At 38.6% G+C, this 14,728-nt stretch overlaps 2 protein-coding genes across 6 annotated transcripts in view; one reads left to right on the top strand and one right to left on the bottom strand.

The window, feature by feature from the left end:
- LOC132980601 (syntaxin-1A-like) overlaps positions 1 to 6,695 on the top strand; it is a 56,549-nt gene extending 49,854 nt beyond the window's left edge. The window contains exons 7-10 of one of the 3 annotated variants that reach the window (XM_061046819.1): positions 1,094 to 1,167; positions 1,247 to 1,381; positions 2,914 to 3,024; positions 4,604 to 6,695. In XM_061046819.1, the coding sequence (XP_060902802.1) occupies positions 1,094 to 1,167; positions 1,247 to 1,381; positions 2,914 to 3,024; positions 4,604 to 4,681 (398 nt within the window). In that variant the 3' untranslated portion in view covers positions 4,682 to 6,695. Of the gene's footprint in view, positions 1 to 1,093; positions 1,168 to 1,246; positions 1,382 to 2,913; positions 3,025 to 3,259; positions 3,371 to 4,603 lie in introns of all 3 variants that reach the window. The other 2 variants (XM_061046820.1, XM_061046818.1) reach the window with 2 other exon arrangements.
- Positions 6,696 to 7,652: 957 nt separating this feature from the next.
- On the bottom strand, positions 7,653 to 14,451 carry LOC132980599 (caspase-1-like). 3 transcript variants are annotated; one of them, XM_061046815.1, is made up of 8 exons: positions 14,207 to 14,451; positions 9,575 to 9,859; positions 9,360 to 9,448; positions 9,046 to 9,222; positions 8,728 to 8,965; positions 8,489 to 8,641; positions 8,280 to 8,389; positions 7,653 to 8,109 (listed from the first exon to the last, which is right to left on the bottom strand). In XM_061046815.1, the coding sequence occupies exons 1-8, from the start codon at positions 14,211 to 14,213 to the stop codon at positions 8,005 to 8,007; spliced, it is 1,164 nt and encodes a 387-aa protein (XP_060902798.1). In that variant the 5' UTR covers positions 14,214 to 14,451; the 3' UTR covers positions 7,653 to 8,004. The 3 variants fall into 3 exon arrangements, with proteins under 3 accessions (XP_060902798.1, XP_060902800.1, XP_060902799.1); XM_061046817.1 differs by having other exon boundaries at positions 9,360 to 9,445; XM_061046816.1 differs by lacking the exon at positions 14,207 to 14,451 and adding an exon at positions 11,881 to 11,967.
- Between the last annotated feature and the right edge of the window lie 277 nt (positions 14,452 to 14,728).

Raw genomic sequence — 14,728 nt, 5'->3', positions numbered from 1 at the left:
TTTACGTCATCCTGGAGTGTGCTCGTTTTTTCTTTAACTTTTCGTGTGAAATACTTGACACTTTGACCTCCACATTAAGGCCATGAGTTGTGACGTGAGCTCACCAGTCTTCTTTTAAAATGCAAGGTCTTACCTTCATGTTTTACTGTGCGTCTCTTCTCAGGCAAGAAAGTCAAGTTTACAGGTAGATTGGTGCTCATATAGATAGAAAAACATTCAAAGCATTCATGTGTCCTCCTTCAGAAGGTTGTGGAGGTGAATGACACTCGTGTCACGCACAGAATGAAAGAGGTGATGTTTGACAAATGCTGGAATGCACGAGGTTGTCATGGCAGGTTCAAAACAGATCAAAGTCCATTGTAAACTGTAGATCTACTGAGGCAGAGTACTACTAATACTAAAGTATTTGATGTTAGCCTCAGGTTAAAATTGAATCTCCAATAGATTTATATTAATATCCTAATTTACTGTGAATCCGTTTGGCAGCTGGATCTAGAGGGAGAATAATATTCAAAACTGGCCCATTTTAAAGGAGGCTTGTTTTTAGGTTATTGTACAATGTCTCAACTCTGGAGCAGACCATTTCACGTTTACTCTCTATAGTGTTTGCTCTGTAGGCCTTTCAGTGTTTGGGCTGGCCAGTGTTTACAGGACTGAAGATCCATGTGGTGTTATAAGGCTATTCCTGTGTTTTAGGTTGAGTTCAACTAATGACTTGTTTTTTTTTTTGTTGTTTGTTTTTTTTTGCAAACGATCCAGAAACACACTTACTTAACATTCAAAGCACCTTAAGTTAAAATGTCAAGCTTGTGATCCAGATCCATTGACTTGCGGTCCCTGCAGCAGCTATTTTGATATAACATATAATGTTGGTCTTAAATATGGATAGACAGAAGACAGATGGATAGAGAGAAAATGAGCTAGTGAGAAGGATGGCACACGGAGCCTGCTTTAATGACTCCTCAAGGAGGAGCAGATTTTTTTAATTAGGGGTTTTCAAATGTAGATTTCATCAACTGCAGTGTGACTTGCCAAAGACGATGACTGGTCGTTACAGTTTGTTACAGATGTTAACATGTGTTTACACTTCCAGCTGGGAGAAACACAACAAATGACGAGCTGGAGAGCATGTTGGAGAGTGACAACCCAGCCATCTTTACGTCTGGGGTAAGTGATACAACAAATATGACATTTTAAATCTCGTCATTCTCCTCATTAATACTTCCGCTCTGTTGTCACGCCACAGATCATAATGGACAACATCACAGAGCAAGCTATGAATGAGATCGAGACTCGACACAATGAGATCATCAAGCTGGAAAACAGCATCAGAGAGCTTCACGACATGTTCATGGACATGGCCATGCTGGTGGAGAGCCAGGTGAAAACATTGATCTTCTCCATCAACTTAAAAATGTCTTGTTTCTGGGCTATTCCCAAAGCATCTAAAAACAAACCAGCAGGTGCTCAATGTAGTCATAAATTAAAGATCAATCTTTCAAAAAACATGATAGAAAAGTAAAGTTAGAATTCCAGCTGCTAGGTTCTTAATTTTCTTCTTTCAGTGGTTCAGAAAGTTGCCCAGGCTCGTAGGACATACAAGCTTTAAGAATGTAATTGATGCAATCACACAACAGCTGTGGCATCTCCAGAAGGTGTCAGTCTCTTAATTCTAGTAATGACATACAAGTTGCAGAGTGTCTTAGTTTAGATTTTGGTCTATCCATGCCAACAGAGTTGGAAGGAGTTTGTGTTTTCGACTCCATCTGCTTATCTGTTTGCAAAATAACTAAATAAAACCAGACAGGATTTGGGACACACATATTTATTGGCTCAAGGATCAGTTGATTGAAATTTGGTGATAATCTGTATCTGGGATTTCTGCCATAAGACCTTTTTTTTTTTACATGATTATTACGCTATGTTCATGAGCTGGAAGGAACATGGTACACCTGGGACTCTCAAATTGGCAACTAAACAGCATAGCATTAATATGCTGTTTTGTAAGAGCATTTAAATATAAAATTACAAAAAATGACACAGGGATCGGCTTTGTAGGTTCAAAGTGGTTTAAAAAAATATTAGAGGTTTGTCGTTTCTGAGTTAGAAACATTCTCTAAAAGAACAAAGATGCTTTATGTACTGTTTGTTGTACTTGACTCATCCAGTGATCTGTGACATTAAATGGAGTTCTCTAAGTGTAGTCAAGTTTTTACATTTATATCAATCTGCAGGCCCTGCCTGTATAAGTGTGTGAGCTGAACCCCCACAGAGATGAACTGTTTCAGTCATCAGATATACTCAATCTGAATTATGCAACAGGGAATCTGAACACAAGAAATAGAAAATATGATGAATGACAAATATGAATGTAAATAGTGGCATGAAAGTGATATGAATAACAAAGACAGCACAATGGGATTAATTCTTTATAGCTTCCATGTCCTTTTCTGAGTATACTCTTATTATCTTGTCAGGCAGCAGTAATGACGCTTTAAATGTAATAATCTAAATAACTAACCCTTTCTTTATCAGCCGATCAACAAACCATTTAACATGTCATTTGAGTCTTTTTGTTAATTTAGCCTTTCTCAGAAATGCACTCTCTTTTTTTCCCTTTCACAACACAATTCTGTCCTCACCACATTGTTTCAAGCTTTAGAGAAGAGCAAACGGCGCTGCCCTTCCAGTACAGCCAAGGTAATTCACCTGTGATTCCTTCCTCTGCTTTATGTTTTATTCTAATTGTGATTGCACTGCATGTGTTAACCCTATATACCCTTTTTTTATGCCATAATTGCCAATAATGCTACATTTGTAATATTAAACATTCTTTGAAGCTTTGAAGGAAAATAGGCATCACTGTTATACATGCATGAATAAAACAAACGAGAATATTTTTTTTTTGTGCAGGGTGAGCTGGTGAACAACATCGAGCGCAGTGTGCAGGAGGCTCAGGAACATGTCGATCAGGCGAAGGAGACAATCCCAAAATGCAAAAAGTTCAAAAAGTCAAGCAGACGGGTGAGATGCAAAAAACACACATTCTGTGAACTAACGTATCATCTCTCTTTTTTCCCCTTTTCTCCCTTTCTTTGCCCCTTCTCTCTCCTTCTCGCTTACCCATCATTCATCCCCTGTCCCTCATCTCCTCTCCATCTGTATCCACGCCTCCTCCTACCTCAACATCTGGCCCCATCTCTCTTCTTTCCTGCCTGCATGTCGTCCACACTCCTCCTCTGTTACTAACCTGTCCCAGGGGGAAATGATAGACCGCATAGAGTACAATGTGGAGCACTCAGTAGACTATGTGGAGAGGGCAGTATCAGACACTAAGAAGGCGGTTAAATACCAGAGTAAAGCCCGAAGGGTGAGTCACATATGCAAAAAAAAACAGTGCATGTGCAAAAATGTGCTATCACACGAAGTAGTGAAGCGCATTGCATGTATGTTCTGCATATGGCAGAGTGTAACTGTAACTGTTGTCAGTGTATGCATGCCCACCTGTCATGTATTCTGCATGTGAACCATGTGTGTCCTCTCTTCTATACCAGGGACTTCCAACCAAGGGTAGGTGGTGTACCACAGGTGGTACATGTACTTCGGCAATTTCCAGGTTGTCAATGAAGTAGGCCTACAACTATCTGCATATTTGTATCTAGCTGAGAAATTAGACCCATGAACAACACACTTAATGATCAATGAACTACAAGCTGTCTCTAGAGGACTCACAGAAACCCAAACCAGCTTTAGCATCTGGACAGAAATGCTAATTAGCTTAAAGTATAAAACATGTATAGGTTATTGAAATGTTAAAACCCTTGCCTCATCAAGTGGTAGAGGAACAAACACAAACTCTGGTTTTGTTAGTACAGACATGGTGAACCCCTGTAAAAACACACAATTATTTGTATTTCTTTCAGATTGAATACAAGTTAACTTGTGAGCGATGTTGATGCTAGTAATCTACATTTGGACAGAGACAGGCTAGCTGTAGGCTACCCCCAGTTTTATAGTTTTCGACGCAAAGCTATAAGCTAAACTCAGCTAATGAGCTGCTGGCTAATATGTGTAACACTCAAAAGTTTGAGCTACAAGTTTCAGAATGAATGGACTGTGTTCACTCCACACTATAAAAATTCAAAGAAAACTACGAAAAGGAAAAAGAAAAAAAGATGTTTCCAGGATCACTATGTTTTGAAAAGAATCAAGGAAGTTGAATGACATTTAGTTTAAATTAGAAAATTGTCTGAACACAGTGAAGATGAAGCCTTTTGACAAAAAAAAAAACATACCAAAACAACAACTGGTCAGCAGTACATTGAGGTTGTTAATCACTGTTTTTCATATTGCTCATTGTACCATGGAACAACTCTGCCACCTATTGGTCAATATCTAAATCAGCACTGACAGGTAGAAATGTTCTACATCTCCAAGGGTCTTCTTCAGATTATTTTCCCCTCTAACAGTCAACAACAGTAAAGTTTTCTTCTCTTCTTTCCTTTCCTTTTCCTCTTTTATGTTTCTTATTAATTCTCCCCCAATAGAATCCTTATCTGACGTTTTGTTCCTTCTTGTTTCCCTCCCCTTTCCTCCCATCCAGAAAGTGATCCTGATATCAAGTTGTATAGCAGTGTGTCTGACTATCCTCATTATTGCCCTCTCAGTTGGACTCAGTTAGGGTTTAAAGAAATCCCTTCAGAGCAGACGCGGCAGGAGTCGGCGCCTCCCTCTCGGGGTTATTTCAGCACTTAAATGTACTGTATGGAGATCTCTGTGGTCACTCAGAGACTGCTTTAAAAGTAGAATGCTGGCATAAATAACCAGTCTGATGGCACTCTAATATGTTTTGTGCACTTAAAATTTTAAATGTTTTTTTTTCTAAACAAAATCTCAAAACTATTTAGAGACCAGTCAATTATGTTTGTGTTTGTGTTTTGATTCACTTACCTTCATAATGTGCATGTTCTACAGTCGGTTGAAGAGCTTCGCATGTGTTTGCCTGCTGATATTTATTCATGTTAACCGCCAACGCCACATGTTTTACATCTTAAATATGCTTCAAAGGCAATGTGTGCATTGTTACAGAAAAGTCAATCAATCAGTGAATAGACTGATTTCAGCTCGCTGCATATATTTGGCTGTCTGACACATTAATCGCTTTGAAGCTGCCTCAAGGTGGCACCAAAAATGAGGCATCTTCAGATTACATACTGGCTTTAACATGAATACAATTCAAATGTCTGCATCTGTAAGTTTTCAAAATATTGTGTGATCTGGGTTGAACAAAATGCAGGCACGTGATATTGTTGTTGGTTTTAAAAGGAAGAGAATTTAGAGAAGTTCACAGTCAAACTCAGTGAAGTCATCACAGGCATAAAAAGGATGTTCTCTGCCATGCCTTGTGTTTATCTACTTTTCCTCTTAACTGCATTTTGTTCATTTGGTTATTTATTTTGTAACACGAACAGTAAAACTAACAAACATGTTTCTCTTTTCCCATTGCTGCCTTGGATGACTGTTTAACTACATTTTCTAACACTGTGCAGAAGAAAATAATGATTATTATATGCTGTGTAATTCTGGGAGTTGTTGTCGCTTCCATCATTGGGGGAACGCTGGCCTGAACCTCACCCACAATCACGCTTAAAGGCACACAGCCGAACACACACACACACACGCAACAGATTCACATTTCCAGTGTCCTGTTCTCACGGATGCAATCTAACACATGGTTTGAACAAGGTGCGCTGCATACTGTACGACACATTTTACACACCGTGTACAGGGCCGGAGGTGTTCCCCGCATGAGTTGCTATTCTGTAAACGTGTGGTGCTGCAAAGTGTTAACCTGAGTGTTGAATGTTGTCAACAATATGATGTTTCTAAAAGTGAATTCTTGATTGACAAAGATGCTAAACGATATGTAAAGCTATACTAAAACATTCCAACTTCCAGATATGACGCTTATTCAGTTGTAATGTCTATTTTGTGTTGCACAGGCCAAATGACCGGCCGCTAATCTGCAGTTCACTTAAAGCCACGTTTTGTCAGAGAATTATCTTTATTCATTCCTAAATATTTGTACTTTTTTTTTTTCTATCGTCCTCTACCTCCTTTCAGACGCTCTGCATGATTTTGTTGCTGTTAAGATGTTGTTTTTCTGTTGCAAAGGGAGCCAGGATTTTTGATTATTTCTTGTGGAATCATCACACTGTTGAACTTAAACCTTTTTTTTATTTTTTATATATAGTTTATGAAAGCAACGCGACTATATTCACCGGTTGTGCAGCATTTCTGACCATTGCTCCAGTGTTGGGTGTGAGTGTGTGTGCATGCGTATATAAGTTAAAGAGAATAACTGTTCATTTGTAGCTACAAGTTTGAATGTGCTGAGTGTCAGTTGTCGGATGAGAACATGCAGTAGCCTACTTGTTAATAGCCACTTGTGTCTTTGTTTTGTATAGAGTGTAAACTGTTATAAAGCTCTCTAACACTGCCACTATGTTCAAATAAGATGTGAAAATGGAGTTTAGTCTGGTAGGATTGATTATTCTGGTTGTAAGTAACAACATTGTTGTTTCATGTGTTTTTATAAGCTTTAATCTGAGTGTACTATGTGTCATGCTACTTTATGTTTACTTCTTTTTTTTTTTAACTTGATGAGTCAGTGAAAGCATGAACTCATGTAGCCGTCTATAAGACTCTCATATCAGTTTTCTGGTAACACATCAGACATGTACAGATTGCAACCATGTTACCATGTTGCCTACTCAACGTTTTGCCTTTGTGTTGTTTTGTGATAACACTGTTTTATAAGTTTGATTTCACTTTGTTTTTGCTTTTTCAAGTAAAAATCTGTCTGAAAAAAATCAAAATTCAGAGTTTGCGCATTGTTTTTCATTGGTGCATTTACAGAGTCAGGATTTCTCTGTGACGGCGAGCCCATTGACGGGAAATTCTGTTTATTTTCCCGTCAGGATCCTGCTCACAACAGTGGGTCATAAACACTTTGTTGTAATGATGTGCTTGTCGTGTTTTCAAAATCCTATAAAAGCAAGTTAGCCTACTTGTTGTTCAGCAATTTGGAAATATACATCGCCTGGCTTCAGCAGCTGGGGATCTAACCCCTGACCTCCCGTTTGAGAGTCAACCGACTCAGCCAACTGATCCGTAGCCGCCCTACTTGGGAAACTACTTGATTACTTCATCCACATAATGAAAAGCACTTAAATCAAGTGTGATAGGCAAAGTGACGGTAAAATATAGCAAGAGAAAACAGCAATGATGTTCCTTCTATGGACTGGCAATAAAGACTGCGCTGTACGCATTACTGTAACAGGGTAATTTCCTGCAAAGGTTTCATAAAGTATCTATATAATTGTATACTGAAATCATGGTCTAAATGTGTGGCCTATTGGACATCCAAACATTAAGGAATCCGTCCTGCTAATATGTCATGTTAGCATGGATAAATGCAACAATTAAGAAAATATAACTATTTCAAAAATACCTGGAGTTGTGAATGTATCCTGTCCCTGGAAAAAGAGGCACAGCCTAGTTATTTTTTATTTGTGTTTATAACCTGTAAAAAATCATTATACAAAGGAGAGAAAAAGTTCTAGAGGAAATGCCTATTTGGTGTAAAAATGGCAGTTTTGATATGTTTAATTATGTATAAAATACAGTTCCAAAAGGCGGCTTGTAGTGCGCTGCATAATGCTCGTGATAGACTTAGCATGATTAATCCCCACTTCTTTAAATGAATAAAGTAATGATTGCATAGTTTTACTATTTGTAAAGAAAAAGAAAATGATAATTACTTTTATATGTTTGTGCAAACATACTTGGAAGTATAGAAGTGTGTAAAGAGACAGATATTAAGTTGTTTGACATTACATTGATATCACAAAGAACCAAAGGGATTTCATGAAATTGACTGGCATGTGTTTAAACATTTCTTGAAAGGTTGAGAAGATCGGTCCAAGCAAACATTCGAGCATCTCAGATGCCTGGGAAAAAGTAAAAGCGCTTTGTTAGGTTACATCTCTCTTTGGTTGGCATCTGCATTTTGGCCTGAATAGCAAATTCTTCAAAGCGTTCCATCACCTGTGACATGAGAACAAACAGTGTTAGAAATTATGAAACATCCAGACTTAAAACAAGAGCATCATCATAAATGTTTGTTAGTGCCACGACTGATTTATGTTTGCACTTGATGGAGTTTTAGACATGCCTATTTCAAACTCGGAGGGACAGTTTATGCTTGCAAAACTTACTTTTCTGAAAAGTTCCTCAATGTCGTCTTTGTGTGCAAAGGTGTTGAGTACCGCAATCAAATACTGGATCAGAATAGATCCTCGAACAGGATCTCTATACGAGACTGTATCTGCAGATATCATACAGGAACAACAAATATTTAAAGGTTTCATCACACAACGTAACTATTCTACTCCATGCAGCTTATTGATGATTGAAGCGAACTGACCATGGGTGCAAGAAAGAAAAGAAATTAAGTCTTTTTCTTTGTGTACATATCGCAAATTATCCTCTTCTATGTTGTCAGCCACCAGGCTGCTGAGGTCATCGCACATCAAAGCTGAGCTTGCAGCATCTCTAACCAGCACTGATCCTTTCTCCTCTGAAACAAATGTAACATATTTTTAATACAACATAAACAAACCAGACCTTATTAGACTCTTATTATTTGGTACAGTAGAGGATCACCTCCCCTGCAGGCCTGGATGATGATGATCTTAGGTTTGTTCAGCAGGACCGGACATTTCTCAGAGCCCAGGTGTTCGTAAATGTTGTCGATGGGGAACACGTCACCAGCTGGCTCATCTTTCCAGTCCACACCGAGGACAGCGCCCAGTTTCCCATGAGACATGATAACCACCAACACGCTGTCTGTCCCTTTGAGTTTCGGATGTTTAGAGAACTCAATAACTGCATCATTGATTTGCTGTGGGGACATAAAAAAAGGGAGTTAATACAGCGCTAAGTCAACAAGACAATAATATGCTTTTTAAGTCTTTGTAGTACCTTTCCTGTGAGATTTGTACGTTTCACCACCTCGTATCCCAGACAGATGAGCAGTTTCTCCATGTTCTCCTCGTCTTTCACAGCACCGTTCCTGTTGAGTTTCTCGTTGGTAAACTTTATATTAGTGATCAGCAGAGCTACTCGACTCTTAATGGAATCGTTGGTCACTTTGTAAATCTGGGGGGGGAAAGGATTTATGGGAAGAAAGTTAAACAGAATTTGACCCAATGTCTCACTACTGGCAACTAACTAGAGAGTAAATCTATGAGTCAAGACAGTGTGATTATTTGATATAGTTTATATGAATGACTAACACTTGTATCATTCTGTTTCTCCCTCCAAAAGGCCTGAGTGGAGGGGATAAGTGAGGTGGACCATTCTTGCTCCTGCTTGGGCTCTGCTGCTGAAACAACAGAGAAGTGTAGTTGAAAAATAATTAAACTTCTTCTGATTTGAAACACGCCAGTTATTTTATTGATGGTGTCGCAGTATATGGTTTTAAATCAAAAGAGGAACAAAAAGGCTTCACCTGGCTGAGCAGGTGGACCACAGGACAGACCCACTTCAGAGAACAGTGTTGCATCCCTGCGTTGAAGGTGAGTGATCATCTTCCTGCTGGCTGCGTCTCCTTTCCTCTTCACGGTGTCGATGAGACAGCGTGCCTTGTCTGCTTTGCTCACGTTCAACTCCAGGAGCGAGTCTTTCTCCCCATCGTTCAGGATACCATCCTCCAAAATGTCGTCCAGGAGCTGATTTATCACCTCTTTGCTGACCTTATCCACAAACTTGGTCCTCACGCGGGCGAGCTCCTTATCTAGAAGAGGGAAGAACAACATATGAGAATCATGACGCTTAACAAAACAACGGCAAACTTTTAAAAATGATGTATCTCAAAAATGTTACACCGTAAGCGAAACAGAGAGGAACCTCTCCCCAGCAATGTTATTGAGAGATAATACAACATTCCTGTAATGAATCCTGAGGGTGAGAATGTTTTGTTTGTGTCTAATTTGTGTTAAATGTTTAGTTTGTGGTGGCCATAAAGAAATGGGTGGTGTTTCAAATCAGGTAAATGGTGTTTTTCATTATTTAGCCTCGTTGCTTAACAGTGGAGCCCTACTGATAAATCAGCCAGCCGATAATATCGGCCAATATTACCTTCTCCAGTGTCTATCCGTATCAGCTCATTTCATCACAGATATACGCTGATGTGACTACATTTATTCCCCTGTTTCATAGCAGTTTATTTGAGTTGTATTGTATTACACTAGTTCTCTTTCTGGCTGTCACCAGCAGAGAGTACTATATGGATTACATCAAGCATTATCTCCCTCCAGAGTGTCAAGCGTACATGTTACTTTCCAGTTGATCGACCATCTTGTCTTCGTTATATATCTTTTCCATAAGTGTTTGATCTGCATTTGAGCGATCAAGCAATCAGTGTGTATATCTATATCTACAGTATCTATCTCTACAAGTTGAACATAGATCTAGTCCTTCATGCCGTTTTTCAAGAAAGATATTGGCCTATATATCGGTATCGGATTTTTTTTCCTCCCCAATATCGGTTTCAGACCCAAAAATCGCATATCCGTCGATCCCTAATTTACAGGGTGGAAAAGATGATTGAAACACCTGATGCATATACATGATAAGGAAATCAGGAGTAAACAGATTATGCATAAAGCATTAATTCTTGATAATCAGCAATGATGAGTTCAACCATTCTACTCTGTAATTATTGTATTAGATCTGTTTTGGACCTTACTTCTGCATGGTCTGGTATGTAGCCAGCTGCAAGAATAAATAGATGAAATGTCTTTATTGTTATTTCAGAGTACTACATTTGCTGTGCTTCAAAAACAAAAAGAATATTATGCATCACATTTAGGCACACGCGCGCACACACACACACACACACACACACACACACTTCCATAAAAGTTTTAAAAAGGTATAGATGGAGGTAGTTTTAAGAAAATCTAGTGTATTCATGCAGTCTAAAGTTGCGTATGAGATGTAGCCTAACTAAAAATGGTGCAGATGCTTTTATAAACATACGACATTGCACATTAAATATGATGCAGCTGCTTGGTTATTAAATCTGCTAAACGAAAATTGCCTATATTTTGATAACCAGCTTTATATCTGTCATTTTTTAAAGAAAATGTCAAAAGAAATCCTGGTTCCAGCTTTTTTTAATGCTAGACTCTGTTGCTTTATGTTGTCGTTCTTAGTTAGAAAAGGATTCAGGCCTAGATAGATCGGACATCCTGTAAGATGTTTCTCATTATGTTTCGTGGCGGGGGCGGAGAGTTGGCAGTGGTTTATAGTTTATGCCCTTCCTTTATGTCAAAAAAAAAAAAAAAAAACGTCAATATGTGTTTGTCTGTTTCAATCTTAAACATATTTTTAAGTTAGAAGAAATCACAAGCTTCATCTTTATGAGCTGAACTGCACACTACATTTCAGCTCCATAAAACGACGTTTAATTATTAACGTTTGCCGACGTGTTCTGCGCACACCTTTCAAAAGACGAACGACATTTAAGTGAATGCGCGTCAATTAACCTCGGTTTTTACTTTACAATAATAATTTAGACAGATCTGCCCCTTCTTTTTGCTTTAATGCTCAACATGAAAAAAAAAGGGGGGGGAAAGCAGCGCGGAAACCCGCCGGCACAAACAAAGTGAAAGTAACCTGTGGCTCTCTAACGCACACTCACATACACATTTTTTTTTTTAAAAAGCAGACTTCTGATAGACTTTGTAAGACACTACTCATAGCTCCTATCCTTTACAAGCTGTATCGCAATACAGTCGTCTGAATTCTTACCAGCCATTTCTCATCTCTCGTATCTGAGTTGTTGATAGAGAAGTCTGCGTGCAGCCTCGGTGTTGTCTAAGGGAGAGACGAAACCTATTGTCTGTACAAATACTCAACATATGCGTCACCACTGTAAGTGTAAACTGAAGAAGTCATGTAGGGCTACAGTACTACTACTTCTCTCTCTGGAAAAGACTGATATTACACAGGTCACACATTAACATCAGAAGTGTTAACAGTTTCATCATAGATCATAGAAATGGGCTATTTCAATCAAATAAGTAGGATGAAAACAGACTTTATTTTGAGTGAATATATCATCACATCATAAAAATGAACAAATGAGCCCCAAATTTCCATCCCCACCACCCCCTGAGTTAAAATTAATAAAAGGAAAATGCATTAATATATAAAGCATGCATTGGGATTCAGACAGTCAAAGAGTCCAAGTTTGTAAATTCACCTCTAGTGGAGAAACATAGGTGTCATGCATTAATAGTAAAAGTAAACAGGTTCCATTATCTTCCATGGCTTTAAATACAGCATGATAAAATGTGATGAACACGTCCGATCTCCTCCGTCCATGGTGCACCTGCAGGAGGCATTGAAGAGCGATGAGTTGTGCTTCTCTTGAGACCCTGTGCCCAAAAACGTCAAAACACACAAATCAGTATATTGTTTAAAATGAAGTATTTCATCTGGGTATGCAAGTGTCTGTTTTTCTAATTTTGAACAGAAGCCATTTAAAGATCAGTACCAACAATAAGTCTAAAGTTGACTCCGTTGTTGACCAAAAACAATTTTTAAAAACAAAACATCAATGATCCAAACTGTTGGACTGTATTCTTGTTTTTTCTCTTAATTCAATGAACATTCTCTTCTGTTTATTTTGAGTCAAACTACACGTACCATCCTGCTTCTTGAAATATTAATCCACAGCAGGAAATAGTCCCTGACCAATATACTATTCACCCCTGTTATAGTGTGGTAATGTTTGCTTTAATATGCATTCCCATGCAGGGAACAACAGCTGGCGAGGGAGTGACACAAAGAAGTGACAGATGTAAGGCCAGACTTCAACAAAAGCAGGAACATGTTCAGCGTCACTGAAGCACAGTCTGCATTCTGTTGACGTGGGGCATGCATTCTCACTTGTTGGCCTGCTTGATGTAATACGCCGGCTCACCTGGTTAAAAACCCAGTTCAGAGTAGAGTGCAGGGTCTCTGCGTTGTAGGTGAGTGATCATCTTCCTGCTGGCTGCGTCTCCTTTCTTCTTCATGGTGTCGATGAGACAGCGTGCCTTGTCTGCTCTGCTCACGTTCTCCTCCAGGATCGAGTCTTTCTCCCCATCGTTCAGGATTTCATCCTCCAAAATGTCGTCCAGGAGCTGATTTATCAGTTCTTTGGTGGCCTTATCCACAAACTTGGCCCTCACGCGGGCGAGCTCCTTATCTAGGTGAAAAAAAATGAAACATGGAATTTATACCTTTCAAAATAAGGTGATTGGAGACATTGTGAAAATAAAGTAATACTCTAGCTTCTCTTGAGCAACAAACTCCCATCGATAATCTTAATATGTACAGATATCAGGTCAAAAATAAATTCATACTCAACTCGGGGTTTCATGTTGTGAGCTTGTCTCAGAGATGATAGCAACAACTCACTGTTTGATTGTTGATTCATCTTTCTTTTTTTTTAAATCACCAAACAAATTACTGTTTTTTTACTGTCAGGCGAACAAAGTATTAATACTGACTGACTCATATTTGATTTATAATTATTAAGTTGCCCAAGTAATCTAAAGATGAGGGCGAAAGTTGCAAACCATGAGTTCATTGTTATTAAATTCGCAAATCCATTTGATCTTTTCTTTAGAAATGAGACTTAAAGTGTAGGTGGAAGAGTCAGGTTGAAACCATTACAGAAGAAAAGAAAGTGAGCTAAATCATACCTACAGGATGTAACAGGAAGCCCATGTAACAAATATGTGTGAACACTAGTTTCAGAAACTGATTATGCTATTTTTAAATTCTGCAGTTTGTTTCTTTCTTGCCTTTGTCCTGAGTTATAGTTACAGTTACTTAATGTTTCCCAGCAGTGTGCGGAACATGGTTACGCCCTTCATTTTGAACTATTTTGTTTAAGTCATTAGATTGTTTGGCTGCAGAAGACTGGTGAAAGAGGGGACAAATAAAAGTGAAATCTGTCCTTCTTTACTGTCATCATGTTCCCATAGATCACTCTCATGCTTGCTGTACCTTTAGTAAATTGACTTCGCAATTTCCAAGTTCTGTTTGGCTGCTTAAGTGCATTTAAGTCCATAGAGCGTCTCACCTGCCATCACTCGAAATCCTCGTGTCACCAAATCGTTTCTTAACAAAATTACAACGAGTTGAGATTCTTTCAAAAACTCCTCGTGTAAAGTCTTTCTTGTGCACGTTGTCCTCGAGTACTCTACTTCTCGTTGGTTGTTGTTAGCCTACCTGTTGCATCCTAGCAACATGCTAAAATAAAAAAAAAAAGAAATCCTAAGTTTCTCCAAACAACACGGAAACATCTGGCTCAGTGGCCTCTGTACTACGTCATCAAACACATCTGAAAGTGTCCGCCCCTAAAGGTGCGGGCATAAAGCGAGGAACAAATGTGACGTAACCTATTATTAACGACTGAGGTGTTTTGTGTCTTCCTCAGACTGTTAAACATTATAAGCAGGGGATTGAAAAAATAATGGATTCAACTATGGAGTTAGTTTAAAGGCCTATATTTCAATAGCTCGTCCTCGACCAGCTACAACTTTAGAATAATGTTGACAACTAGTTATTTATTTGTTTAGCAGACACATATAAGAATACATCA

Source organism: Labrus mixtus, chromosome 9 (genome assembly GCF_963584025.1).
Source record: "Labrus mixtus chromosome 9, fLabMix1.1, whole genome shotgun sequence".
NCBI lineage: Eukaryota > Metazoa > Chordata > Actinopteri > Labriformes > Labridae > Labrus > Labrus mixtus.
Note: the sequence above shows the minus strand (reverse complement) of the source record. Positions and strands in the feature narration are given on the sequence as shown.

What these genes read in the sequence shown, in the direction of transcription:
- LOC132980599 (XM_061046815.1), bottom strand. An exon ending in AGAAACAGAATGATACAAGT is followed by an intron (nt 9,223 to 9,359) that starts GTTAGTCATTCA and finishes TTCCCCCCCCAG; the next exon opens with ATTTACAAAGTGACCAACGA. An exon ending in GTACAAATCTCACAGGAAAG is followed by an intron (nt 8,966 to 9,045) that starts GTACTACAAAGA and finishes ATGTCCCCACAG; the next exon opens with CAAATCAATGATGCAGTTAT.